Source organism: Pongo pygmaeus, chromosome 6 (genome assembly GCF_028885625.2).
Source record: "Pongo pygmaeus isolate AG05252 chromosome 6, NHGRI_mPonPyg2-v2.0_pri, whole genome shotgun sequence".
Taxonomy (NCBI): Eukaryota; Metazoa; Chordata; class Mammalia; order Primates; family Hominidae; genus Pongo; species Pongo pygmaeus.
The window spans coordinates 22,501,883-22,514,472 of NC_072379.2; the positions used below are offsets into that span (position 1 = coordinate 22,501,883).

Genomic DNA, 12,590 nt, shown 5'->3' on the forward strand with positions numbered 1-12,590 from the left:
CTTTTCCAGCTTCTAGAAGCCACCCACATTCCTTGGATCATGGCCCTTCACTCCATCTTCAAAGCTAGAAGTGAAGCATCTTCAAATCTCCCTCTCTGACCTCTGCTTCCATCACCACATCTCCTGCTCCAATTCTAACTCTCCTACCCTCTTTCTTTCATAAAGATCCTTGTGATTGCTGGGCATGGTGGCTCCCACCCATAATCCCAACACTGGGAGGTCAAGGCAGGAGAAACACTTGAAGCACAAAGTTCAAAACTAGCCTGAACAACATAGTGAGACCCCACCTCTAGAAAAAAATTAAAATAAATATTAGCCAGACATGGTGGTGTGCACCTGTAGTCCCAGCTACTTGAGAGGCTGAGGTGAGAAGACCACTTTAGCCCAGGAGTTTGAGATCGGCCTGGGTGACATAACTAAATCTCATCTCTATGAAAATGAGCTGGGCATCAGTGACGTGCATGTGTAGTCCCAGCTACTTGGGAGGCTGAGGAGGGAGAATGGCTTGATCTCAGGGGGTCAAAGCTATAGTGAGCTATGATCATATCACTACACCCCAGTCTGGATGACACAGGGAGCTTCTGTCTCAAAAAAAGAAAATAAATACATATTTAATCTCTGTCCCTGGTTCCTGGCACAGAGCTTCTAAAGCTCTTACAAAGACCTCAGTGATAGACATGATAGGAGCATCTTTTGTTTTTAATATTTAGTCTTGGTCCCAGGTTTCTAATACAACAGCCTCTAAGAACTTTGGGGGCAACCACATGATCAGAGGCTTGGAACTTTCAGCCTCATGCACTGAACTCCAGGAGGAAGAGGGGCTGAAGATTGACTTAATCACCAGTGGCCAAAGATTTTATCAATCATGCTTGCGTAATAAAGCCTCCATAAACACCCTGAATGGGGTTTGCAGAGCTTCTGGGGTTGCTGAACACAGGAGATGCTGGGAAGGTGGCATGTTCAACAGAGGGCATGGGAGCTCTGTGCCCCTCCTAACTTACTTTGCCCTGGGCATCTTTCTTTTCTTTTGAGACAGGGTCTGGCTCTTTTGTCCAGGCTGCAGTGCAGTGGCACAATCTCAGCTCACAGCAACCTAAGCCTCCCCAGTCCCCAGCTCAAGGCATCCTCTTGGCTCACCTTCCTTGGTAGCTGGAATAATAGGTGCACAACACTGCACCCGGGTATTTATTTTTATTTTTCTAACTTTTTGTAGAGATGGGTTTTCACCATGTTGCCCAGGCTGATCTCAAACTCCTGAGTTTAAGTAATCCTCCCACCTCAGCCTCCCAAAGTGCTGGAATTACAGACATGAGCCACCACATCTGGGAAGTACATCTCTTTCACTGGCTGTTTCTGAGATGTATCCTTTACAATAAGCCAGTAATAGGAAATGAACTGGCCAGATACAGTGGCTCACATCTGTAATCCTAGCACTTTAAGAGGCTGAGGATCACTTGAGCCCAGGAATATGTGGCCAGCCTGGGCAACACAACAAGACCCCATCTCTACAAAAAATAAATTAGCCAGATGTGGTGGTGCAGGCATGTAGTCTCAGCTACTAGGGAGGCTGAGGTGGGAGGACCACTGGAGCCCAGGCAGTTGATGCTGCAGTGAGCTATGACTGCACCATTGCACACCAGCCTGTGCAACAAAATGAGAACCTGTCTCTCAGAAAAAAAGAAAATAAACTCTTTTTCCGAGTTCTGTAAACCGTTCTAGCAAATTATTAAACCCAAGAAGAGGGTCATGGGAACCCCTGATTTGTAACAGGTTGGACAAAAGTACAAGTGACAACGCAGGACTTGCCATTGGCATCTGAAGTCAGGATAGTCTTGTGGGACTAAGCCCCTAACCTCTGGGGTCTGTGCTAACTCCAGGTAGTTTCAGAATAAAATTGTGGGATACCCAGTTAATATCCAGAACACTGGAGAACTTGGTGTACAAACTCCACACACACGTTCAGTCAAAAGTGCATGAGTAGAGACAAACACAGGCTTTTCTGTCACCTGTCTACCTGCTTAACTGCATAGGAGAGGCAATACGTGGTGCTCATGAACAAAGCAAGCATTAAAGTCAGACCAGACCCAACATTTGACTCAGTCTTAATATCCAGGTGAGCCTGGGCAAATCATTCATTATTCCTAAGTCTTCATCACTTCATTCATAAAATGGGGATAACTGTGGCACCTACCTGTGATTTTGTGAGAATTAATGAGATATTACGCTTGGTGTTATTGTGATCACTATACCTATTCCAAATTATTTGACAAGGACAGGGATGGATGATAACATCAAAACATTAGAAACTGTAGTGAGGTCTCTCAGGCAACATTCCATACAATCAAATTATTGTCGCTACAAAGCATTACTGCCACACTTAATTCACCATTTCCTGAAAAAAAAATGTGCCAGCTTCATTGTTCAGGTCATTACAGTGCTGGTTTCCCTGCCTGGGCAGCTCACTCCATCCCATCCCAGCCCTTTCCCCATCCCTCCACCTCCCCCCTTCCCTCCTCATTCTCATACAACTCTTCCTCATCTTTCAGGACTTGGCTTCAAAGGTCACCTTAACTGGAAGCTTCTCTCACCCTCCAGAAGAGCTTCCCATTGCACTTGATGCATGCACTATTATTTGATCATTTTTGAGTTCTATTCCAAGTCTTTTTGTACCTGAATAACATGTTGCCCAGTCAGTCTCTCTTCCTGGACTCTGAAGTCTTTCATGGTAGATCCAGCTGGAAGTTGACAAAAAGACATTCTTTTGAAATAGAACGATGACACAGACAGACATAAGTTCTTAAATGTTTTAAATGGTATGTGAAACTTTAACAAAATTCAAAGGCTTCTGGGGAACATTTAGGAGGGAAAGTTACTGGGAATGTCATAAAGGATTAATTTGTATTTTATTTTATTTTATTTTATTTTGAGACAGAGCCTCAATTCTGTCACCTAGGTTAGAGTGCAGTGGTGCAATCAGGGCTCACTACAGCCTCGACCACCTGGGCTCAGGTAATCTCATTTAATTTTTATTTGGTTTAAAAAACTCACGTGTTGGTTGAGCGTGGTGGCTTATGCCTGTAATCTCAACACCCTGGGAGGCTGAGAGAGGTATATTACTGGAGGCCAGCAGTTTGAGATCAGCCTGGAAAACATATTAAGGCCCTGTCTCTACCAAAAAATAACAGAGCGAATGTGTGGAAGGCAATTTTTCCACAGACTGGGGGTGAAGGAAATGATTTCAGGATGATTCAAATGCATTACACATATTGTGCACTTTATTTCTATTATTATTACATTGTAATATATAATGAAATAATTCTACAACTCACTACAATGTAGAATCAGTGAGATCGCTGAGCTTGTTTTCCTGCAACTAGACTGTCCATCTGGGGTGACGGGAGACAGTGACAGATCATCAGGCATTAGATTCTCATAAGGAGCACAAAACCTAGATCCCTCACATGCACATAACAGGGTTCGTGCTCCTCGGAGAGTCTAATGCTGCTGCTGATCTGACAGGACATGGTGCTTAGGTGGTCATGCAAGTGATGGGAGGGCTAGAAATACAGACGAAGTTTCCCCTCACTCGCCTACTGCTCACCTCCGGCTCTGTGGCCCTGTGGTTGGAGACCCCTGCTCAAGTGCATCCGAAAGGATCCATCCCATGCCATTCTTCAGAGTCATCTTTACTGCCACAGTGGTCAAGTGTAGCACTCCTAAGCTCGCAGGGCCTATGGCTCAGCTGGCATTTCATCACAATCAACAGTAAGTGGTAGCTTGAGTCATTGTGAGGTCACTTCCTGGAAATGACCAGCATCCCATGTCCCATTGGAAAGGAGCTGAGCACTGCTCCTTGGATAACCAAACCTATGCCCAAATCCCATCTGTGTGCATCTATCTCCCGGGATCCTTCCTATTATCAATTCTGTATTTGTAGGAGTCCAATCAGGAGACACAAGCCACTCAAAAGTTTAAACTAGAATGAGGAAAGTGGCTCACACTTGTAATCCCAGCATTTTGGGAGGCCAAGGTGGGTGGATCGCTTTGAGCTCAGGAGTTTGAGACCAGCCTGGGAAACATTGTGAAACCCCATCTCTACAAAAAACACAAAAACTAGCCAGATATGGTGGCATATATCTGTAATCTCACCTACTCAGGAAGCTGAGGCAGGAGAACTGCTTGAGCCTGGCAGGTGGAGGTTACAGTGAGCAGAGATTGTGCCACTGCACTCCAGCCTGGGTGATAGCATGAGACCCGATTTCAAAAAAAAAAAGAAGAAGAAGAAGAAGAAGAAAAAGAAAAACAACATATGTAAAATTAATATAAAAAGTATTAATTTTGGCCAGGTGCAGTGGCTCACGTCTGTAATCCCAGCACATTGGGAGGTAGAGGTAGGCGGATCACCTGAGGTCAGGAGTTCGAGACCAGCCTGACCAACATGGAGAAACCCCGTTCCTACTAAAAATATAAAATTAGCCAGGCGTGATGGCACATACCTGTAAATCCCAGCTACTTGGGAGGCTGAGGCAGGAAAATCGCTTGAACCCTGCAGGTGGATGTTGCGGTGAGCCGAGATCACACCATTGCACTTCAGCCTGGGCAACAAGAGCTACACTCCATCTCAAAAAAAAAAAAAAAATTAATTTTAACAGAGGATCAGCATACTGAGGGACACACTAGCACAAATTAAAGACAACTCTAGAGAATACAGAACTAGCAGAGGCCAGGCATGGTGACTCAACCCTGTAATCCCAGCAATTTGGGAAGCCTAGGCAGGAGGATCGCTTGAGGCCAAGAGTTGGAAACCAGTCTGACAAACATAGTGAGACCCTGTGTCTACCAAGAAAAGAAAAAAATTAGCCAGGTGTGGTGGTGGTGCACACCTGTAGTTCCAGCTACTTGGGAGTCAAGGGTGGGAGGATCCCTTGAGCCTGGAAGTCTAGGCTACAGTGAGCCAAGATCCTGCCACTGCACTCCAGCCTGGGCAACAGAGACCCTGTCTTAGAAATAAGATAAGATAAGATAAGACAAGATGGGATGAGGTAAGATAAGATAAAATAAAATGAAATAAAAGTGTTAATCCCCCTATGGGAATCTCCTCCGGCCCTCTCTGGAACCTCACTTGTCAGTTCTTCCTCCCACTTCCCTGTATCTTTAACCTATCACCCGCTTTTAGCTCCTTCCCACCATCATTTAAATTACTCAAACGTCTTATATTTTAAAAACCTCTCCCTAAACTCAGTGTGTCCCCTGCTTTAGGTCTCCAGCACACCCACTGAGCCATCTGCTCCCCCTGGTGCCTTCTCCACACAGCAGCCTGAGCCATGTCTCTAATCCATTAATCTCATCACGTTACTCCCCCATTTACATCACTTCTCCTTGTCTCGGGGATTAAGTCCAAACTCCTTAAAAGCCCCTGCTCTGCCCTGCCTTGCAAGGCAGCCTCACTGCTTGCCCTTCTCCATTTTACCTGCTGTGGAGTCCAACTGAGCCTCATCTGCCCCCTGAATTGGGAATTAGATTCTCATAAGGAGCTGAATCCTGAATCCACATTCTTTCCCCTCTGGGAGTCTCTGAAGTAGGTGATGCCCTCTGCTTAGAGTACACTTCCCCTTAAATCTCTACTCTCTTCCTGGCTAGCTTTGGCTCCTGTCACTTGTCCACTTTGGCATCACCTCCTCCTGGAAGCCTTCCTTGACTCTCCAGATTCTCAGGAGCATGGGAGGTGAAGTGCTCCTCCCATGAATGGATGGAGATTAGCGAGTATGCGTTATTCATGCTTAATTCACCAGTGCTTAGCTGAGTGCCTGGCACAAAACAGTTACTGTGGTGGCCAAAGTAATGACCCCCCCCCCCCCCCACCAATTGCTCATGTCCTATATTACAATGCACAAATACATAGGAAGGGGGAATTAAGAGTGCAGATGAAATTAATGTTGCTAATCAGCTGACCTTAAAACAAGATTATCCTGGAGTATCTAGAAGAGCCCATGTAATTACAAGTGCTCTTTAAATGTGGAAGAGGGAGGCAGAAAGTTAAGAACCAGAGATGGTGGGCACAATGGTTTATGCCTGTAATACCAATACTTTGGGAGGCCAAGGCAGGAAATTCCCTTGAGTGCAGGAGTTCAAGGCCAGCCCTGGCAACATAGTGAGAGGCCCCATCTCTACCAAAAAAATAATAATAATAATCACCGTGTGTCACAGTGCTTACCTGTAGTCCCAGCTACTGGGAAGGTTGAACTGGTAGGATCGCTTGAGCCTGGGAGTTTGAGGCTACAATGAGCCATGATAGGACCACTGAACTCCATCCTGAGTGACACAGCAAGGTCCTGTTTCTTTTTTTTTTTTTTTCTTGAGATGGAATCTTTTATTGATGAAAATGCTGTAAACACTGTTAAAATGACAACAAAGGATTTAGAAAATTATATAAACTTACTTGATAAAGTAGTGGCGTGGTTTAAGAGGATTGATTCTGATTTTGAAAGAAGTTCTACATTTGAGTAAAAGGCTGTAAGTCAAAGAGCATCTCATGCTGCAGAGTAATCTTCTGTGAAAGGAAGAGTCCATTGATGCTGCAAACTTCACTGTTGTTTTATTTTTAAAAACTGCCACAGCCACTCTAACATTCAGCAACCAGCACCCTGATCAGTCAGCAGCCATCAACATCGAGACAAGACCCTCCACCAACAAAAAGATTACAACTTGCTGAAGGCTCAGATGATCCTTAAAATTTTTCAGCAACAAAGGTCCTGTTTCTAAAGAAAAAAAAGGACATTGGAATCAGGAACCCCTCCATCCTAAGGTGCCTACAATGCATCTCTCTCTGCAAATGAGTAAACATCATCCTCCAACTCCTCACAGAGTGGAGCAGCAGGAAAACTCCCTCACCTCATTTCTGTGCAGTTTGGGAGGCCTGGACAGAACAATAACCAGCTCCTTGCTGATGAAGCAATCGGGAAATGGCTGGAGTTGAGCTAAGGAGAATTTGGATCCTTCTTTCTTTTGGTTCTCAAGAGGCAGGGTAGGGGTCAGGCATGGTGGCTCATATGTGTAATCCTTGCACTTTGGGAGGTCAAGGTGAGAGGATCGCTTGAGGCCAGGAGCTCAAGATAAGCCTGGGCCACACAGCGAGACCCAGGTGGCATGCACCTGTGGTCCCCACTACTTGGTAGGATGAGATGGGAGGATTGATCACTGAATCCCAGCAGTTTCAGGCTGCAGTCAGCCATGATCACACCACTGCACTCCAGCCTGTGTGATAGAAACAGACCATGTCTCAAAAAGTAAAAAAAAAAAAAAAAAAAAAAAAAAGAGAGAGACTATAGGCAGGCACCACCACACCACCACATCTGGCTAATTTTTAAATATTCTGCAGAGATGAGGTCTTGCTAGGTTGCCAAGGCTGGTCTAAAACTCCTGGCATCAGGCTGGGCATGAGGGCTCATGCCTGTAATCCCAGCACTTTGGGAGGCCAAGGCAGGCAGATCACCTGAGGTCAGGAGTTTGAGACCAGCCTGACCAACATGGTGAAACCCCATCTGTACTAAAAGTGCAAAAATTAGCTGGGCAGTAGTGGCATGTGCCTGTAATCTCAGCTACTCGGGAGGCTGAGGCAGAAGAATCACTTGAACCTGGGAGGCGGAGGCTGCAGTGAGCCGAGATCGCACCACTGCACTCCACCCTGGGCGACAGAGTGAGACTGTCTCAAAAAAAAAAAAAAAAATACAAAGAAACAAAAACAAAAACAAAAAACAAAAAAAACTCCCAGCATCAAGAGATCTTCCTATCTCACCTTCCCAAAGCCCTGGGATTATAATTTTTGTTTAGAATAATTGAAGACACTTGTTCTTACACTGCTTTAAGGTATAAAGAAAAAAAAAAGATAATAACAAATGTTGGTGAAGGCCGGGCACAGTGGCTCAGCCTGTAATTCCAGAATTTTGGGAGGCTGAGGTGGGCAGATCACTTGAGGCCAGAAGTACGAGACCAGCCTAGCCAACATGGTAAAACCCCATTACTACAAAAAAATATGAAAATTAGCCAGGCATGGTGGTGTGCACCTGTAATTCCCAGCTACTCAGGATGCTGACATGAGAGAATCACTTGTGCCTGGGAGGTCAAGGCTGTAGTGCACTGTGATGGCATTACTGTGCTACAGCCTGAGAGACAGAGCAAGCCCCTGTCTAGAAGAAAAAAAAAATGTCAGTGAAGATGTGGAGGAATTGGAACCCACATACATTACTGGTGGGAACATAAAATCATGTAACCACTTTGTTTGGGTATTTCTTTTCCTGTCATTTTAATTGGATTTTTCAAAAAATCAAGACAGGGTCTCACTATCTAGCCTAGGATGGTCTTGAATTCATGGGCTCAAGCCACCTCCCAACTGAGCCTCCTGAGTAGCTGGGATTACAGGTGTGAGCCATTGCACCTAACTGGTATAGCCACTTTAGAAAACAGTCTGGCAGTGTCTCAAAATGCTAAATGTACAGTCATCATATAATGCAACAATTTCACTCCTAGGCATATATCCCAGAGAAATAAAAATATATGTCCACACAAAAACTTGTACAGCAATCTTCATAGCACCATTATTCATAATGGCCAATACATGGAAAAAACCCAAATGTCCACCAACTGATGAACAGATAAACAAAATGCAGTGTGTCTCTAACACAGAATATTACTCAGACATAGAAGGAATGAAATATTGATACACACTATGACATAAAGGAACTCTGAAAACATTGTGCTAAGAGGGGAAAAAAAGCCACAAAAGACCACATATTATACAATTCTATTTGTCCAGGTTAGGCAAATCTATAGTGGCAAAAAATCAATCAATGGTTGCCTAACGCTGGCAGCCAAGGCAGGTGGGGGGAGTAGGAGGTAGTGGCTAAGGGGTGCGGATTTCTCCTTTCATATAGGGTAATGAAAGATTCTAAAAGTGACTGTGGTGATTGACGTACAGCTCTGGGAATATTCTAAAACCTACTGAATTGCAGATTTCAATAAATAAAGTGAATGGTATGTGAATTGTATTTTAATAAAGCTATTATTTTAAATAATAATAATAAGGGGCTGGGCACAGGTGGTCATGCCTGCATGTAATCCCAGCTCTTTGGGAGGCTGAGGCAGGAAGATTACTTGAGGTCAGAAGTTTGAGCCCAGTCTGAGCAACCTAGCAAGATCCCGTCTCTACGATAAAAAAATTAAAAAATTAGCTGGGCATGGTGGCACACGTCTGTAGTCCCAGCTACCTGGGAGACTGACATGGGAGGATTACTTGAGCCCAGGAGTTTGAAGCTACAGTGACCCATGATCATGTCACTGTACTGCAGCCTGGGTAACAGAGCAAGACCCTGTCTCTAAAAAGGAAAGAAAAGAAATGCAAGTTTTTATCACTTTGTGAGTGTAGCCAAGTTGGTGGAGAAATAGACAAGAATAAAAGGGCATTGAATAATGAGGGTGAGTGGCTGGTTAGGCTCAGCTGCCAGCTAATCAGTTTCTAAAAAATTCATTAGTAAAGTTACAGCTCTGGGGATAGCCATGCAGTCAAAGAATGAATGCTAAATTCATTACAAATGCTCATGGTCTTTCTTTACATGCCTCCTAGTGAAAAATTCCTAAGTGTCTGAATAGGAAGTCTGCAATGATAGCAGCTATTTATTAAAGACTACAAAAAAGAAATGGATGCCATACATGGTGGCTCACGCCTGTAATCTCTACACTTGGGGAGGCCTAGGCAGGCAGTTCACCTGAGGTCAAGAGTTCGAGACCGGCCTGGTCAACATGGTGAAACCCCGTCTCTACTAAAAATACAAAAATTAGCTGTGTGTGGTAGCACTTGGCTGTAATCCCAGCTACTCGGGAGGCTGAGGCAGGAGAATTGGTTGAGCCCAGCAGGAGGAGGTTGCAGTGAGCCAAAATCATGCCATCACACTCCAGCTTGGGCCACAAAAGCAAGACTCTGTCAAAAAAAAAAAAAAAAAAGAAATGGCATCTTCTTCAAGAATGACATAGTTTCATGATAAAAAAAAGTTCTAATTTTGCGTTTTGATTTGATTTAGCCAATATGACACCAATCTTGGATAAAGTGCAAACAACGCAATTTCATTTTCTCATTAATCAAAACTGATTTGGTAGTCTAATATCAATTCTGATCTTTTAAAAAACTGATCAGATAAAAAAAATTACGGAATGATGGAGCCAATAAGATGTTACAATTTCTTTCGAGAAGAATTTCAAAACCAACACATATCTGAGATGAGGAAGTATGAGGAAACATATTTGATTACTATATTTAAAAATAAACTGATTATGTAGCCAACAGCAACTGGAAAGAGGTCTCCTCATCCACAGCCACACAAACCCGATCACACAGCTATGCGGTTGCAAGGACTGCATAGCCTAGAAGGGACTGGTCTGACTTCAGATTTCATTTCATTTGTATTTGTATTTTGAAACAGGGTCCCACTCTGTCACCCAGGCTGGAGTGCAGTGGTATAATCATAGCTCACTACAGCCTTCACCAACTGGGCTCAAGAGATGCTCCTGCCTCAGCTGCCCCAGCACCTGGGAATACAGGCAAGTAACACCATGTCACGCTATTATTTTTTTAATTTTTGTAAAGAGAGAAGTCTTGCTATATTGCCCAAGCTGGCCTCAAACTCCTAGCTTCAAGAGATCTGCCTACCTCAGCCTCCTGAGTAACTGAGGCCACAGGTACACACCACCATGCCCAGCTATATTTATTTTATTTTATTAAATTTATTTTTGTAGAGAGGAGGTCTTGCTATGTTGCCCAGGCTGCTCTCGAACTCATGGCCTTAAAATGTACTCCCATCTCTGCCTCTCTAGCTGTTGGAACTATAGTTGTGAGACACTGCATCTGGCCTGACTTGAGATTTCTTTAATCTTGCATCCTTTACTTAGTAGGACTGGGAAAGGTAGCAGTGTTTTTTTTTTAATTACTTAATAATTCAATTAGAATCAAACTCAAGCTTGACTCCTGCCTTCTCTCGCAGTTCACATCCAGTCTGTCAGGAAATCCTACTGACTGACTTCAACACGTATCCGGGCTCTGACCATCTCTCACCACCACCATGACCCTGGTCAGGACCTCTACCATCTCCCACCTGGATGTTGCCACAGCTTGGCCCCCATGCTTCTACCCAAATCTTCCCACAGTCTTTCTCAACTCAGCAGCCAGGGGGTGCTTTTAAATCAGGAGACAGATCATGTTGCCTCTCTGCTCAGAACCACCACGCAGTTCCCATTTTAGTCAGAGGAAAAGTCAAAGCCCCAGCAATGGCCTCCCAGGGCTTACACGATCTGTACTGATCCCAGCCCAGCAACTCCCTGGCTCCTCCCCTACTTCTCTCCCTCTATCTCTTTGCTCCACTGGCCTCCTTCCAGAGCCTCAGACACACCAGGGAGTTTCCTCCCAATGCCTTTATCCTGTTGATTCAGCCTACAATGCTCTTCCCTCAGCACCTCGGCCAGCTCCATCCCCTGCTTCAAACTTTTGCTCAATTTTCACTCATAAGGCCAACCCTGACCACTCTACTTAACATTGCCATCTGTCCCCATTCCCAACATGCTCATTTTTTTCTTTCTTTTTGAAACACAGTCTTGCTCTATTGCCCCGGATAAAGTACAGTGGTGCAGTCACAGCTCACAGCAACCTCAACCTCTCAGGCTTAAACAATCCTCCTGCCTTGGCCTCCCTAGGAGCTGAGACACCTGGCTAATGTTTTTTTCAATCTTTTTTTTTTTTTTTTGAGACAGAGTCTCGCTGTCACCCAGGCTGGAGTACAGTGACGCAATCTCGGTTCACTGAAACTTCCGCCTCCTGGGTTCAAATGATTCTCCTGCCTCAGCCTCCTGAGTAGCTGGGACTACATACAGGTGCCCGCCACCATGCCCCGCTAATTTTTGTTTTTTTAGTAGAGACCGGGTTTCACCACGTTGTTCAGGTTGGTCTTGAACCCCTGAACTCAAGCGATCCACCACCTTGGCCTCCCAAAGTTCTGGGATTACAGGCTGAGACATGCATCTGGCCCCAACCACATTTTTTGAGGCTTGGAACTTTCAGCCTCACTCGCTGAACTCCAGGAGGCAAAAGGGGCTGGAGATTGACTTAACGACCAAGGGCCAATGATTTTATCATGCTTCCATGAAAACCCTAAACAATACGGTTTGGAGAGCTTCTGGGTTGCTGAACACAAGGAGGTGGTGGGAGGGTAGTGTGCCCAACAGAGGGCATGGAAGTGCCCCTTCCCACTTACCTTACCCTGTGCATCTCTTTCATTGGCTGTTCCTGAGATGCAGCCTTTACATTGAGCCAGTAATAGAAAATAAACTGGCCAGATGTGGTCGATCATGCCAATAATCCCAGCACTTTCCCAGATCTTTTTACCTTGACCTCCAAAGTGGCTGGGACAATAGGCATGCATTAGTGTACCGTCATACCTGGTTTTTTTTTTTTTTTTTTAGTAGAGACAAGGTCTCACCATGTTTCCCAGACTTGTTTCAAACTTCTGGGCTCAAGCAATCCTTTTGCCTCAGCATCTCAAAGTGCTGGG

The 12,590-nt window shown here is 44.7% G+C and overlaps 1 protein-coding gene across 12 annotated transcripts in view; it reads right to left on the reverse strand.

Moving 5' to 3' along the window:
* The window catches only part of LOC129040956 (uncharacterized), a 73,079-nt gene that overhangs the window by 8,364 nt on the left and 52,125 nt on the right, over positions 1 to 12,590 (reverse strand). For 3 of the 12 annotated variants that reach the window (XR_010127074.1, XR_010127073.1, XM_054495911.2), the window contains exons 12-13: positions 6,215 to 6,394; positions 2,671 to 2,735 (exon numbers count right to left, since the gene is read on the reverse strand). Coding sequence is in view for 3 of the 12 variants with exons in the window: in XM_054495911.2 (XP_054351886.1) it covers positions 2,671 to 2,735; positions 6,215 to 6,394 (245 nt within the window). In the remaining 9 variants the exon portion in view is untranslated. Of the gene's footprint in view, positions 1 to 2,191; positions 2,393 to 2,670; positions 2,736 to 3,048; positions 3,143 to 3,601; positions 3,801 to 4,496; positions 4,621 to 6,214; positions 6,759 to 6,891; positions 7,255 to 12,590 lie in introns of those variants that run through there. The other 9 variants (XM_063668338.1, XM_054495915.2, XR_010127076.1 and 6 more) reach the window with 8 other exon arrangements.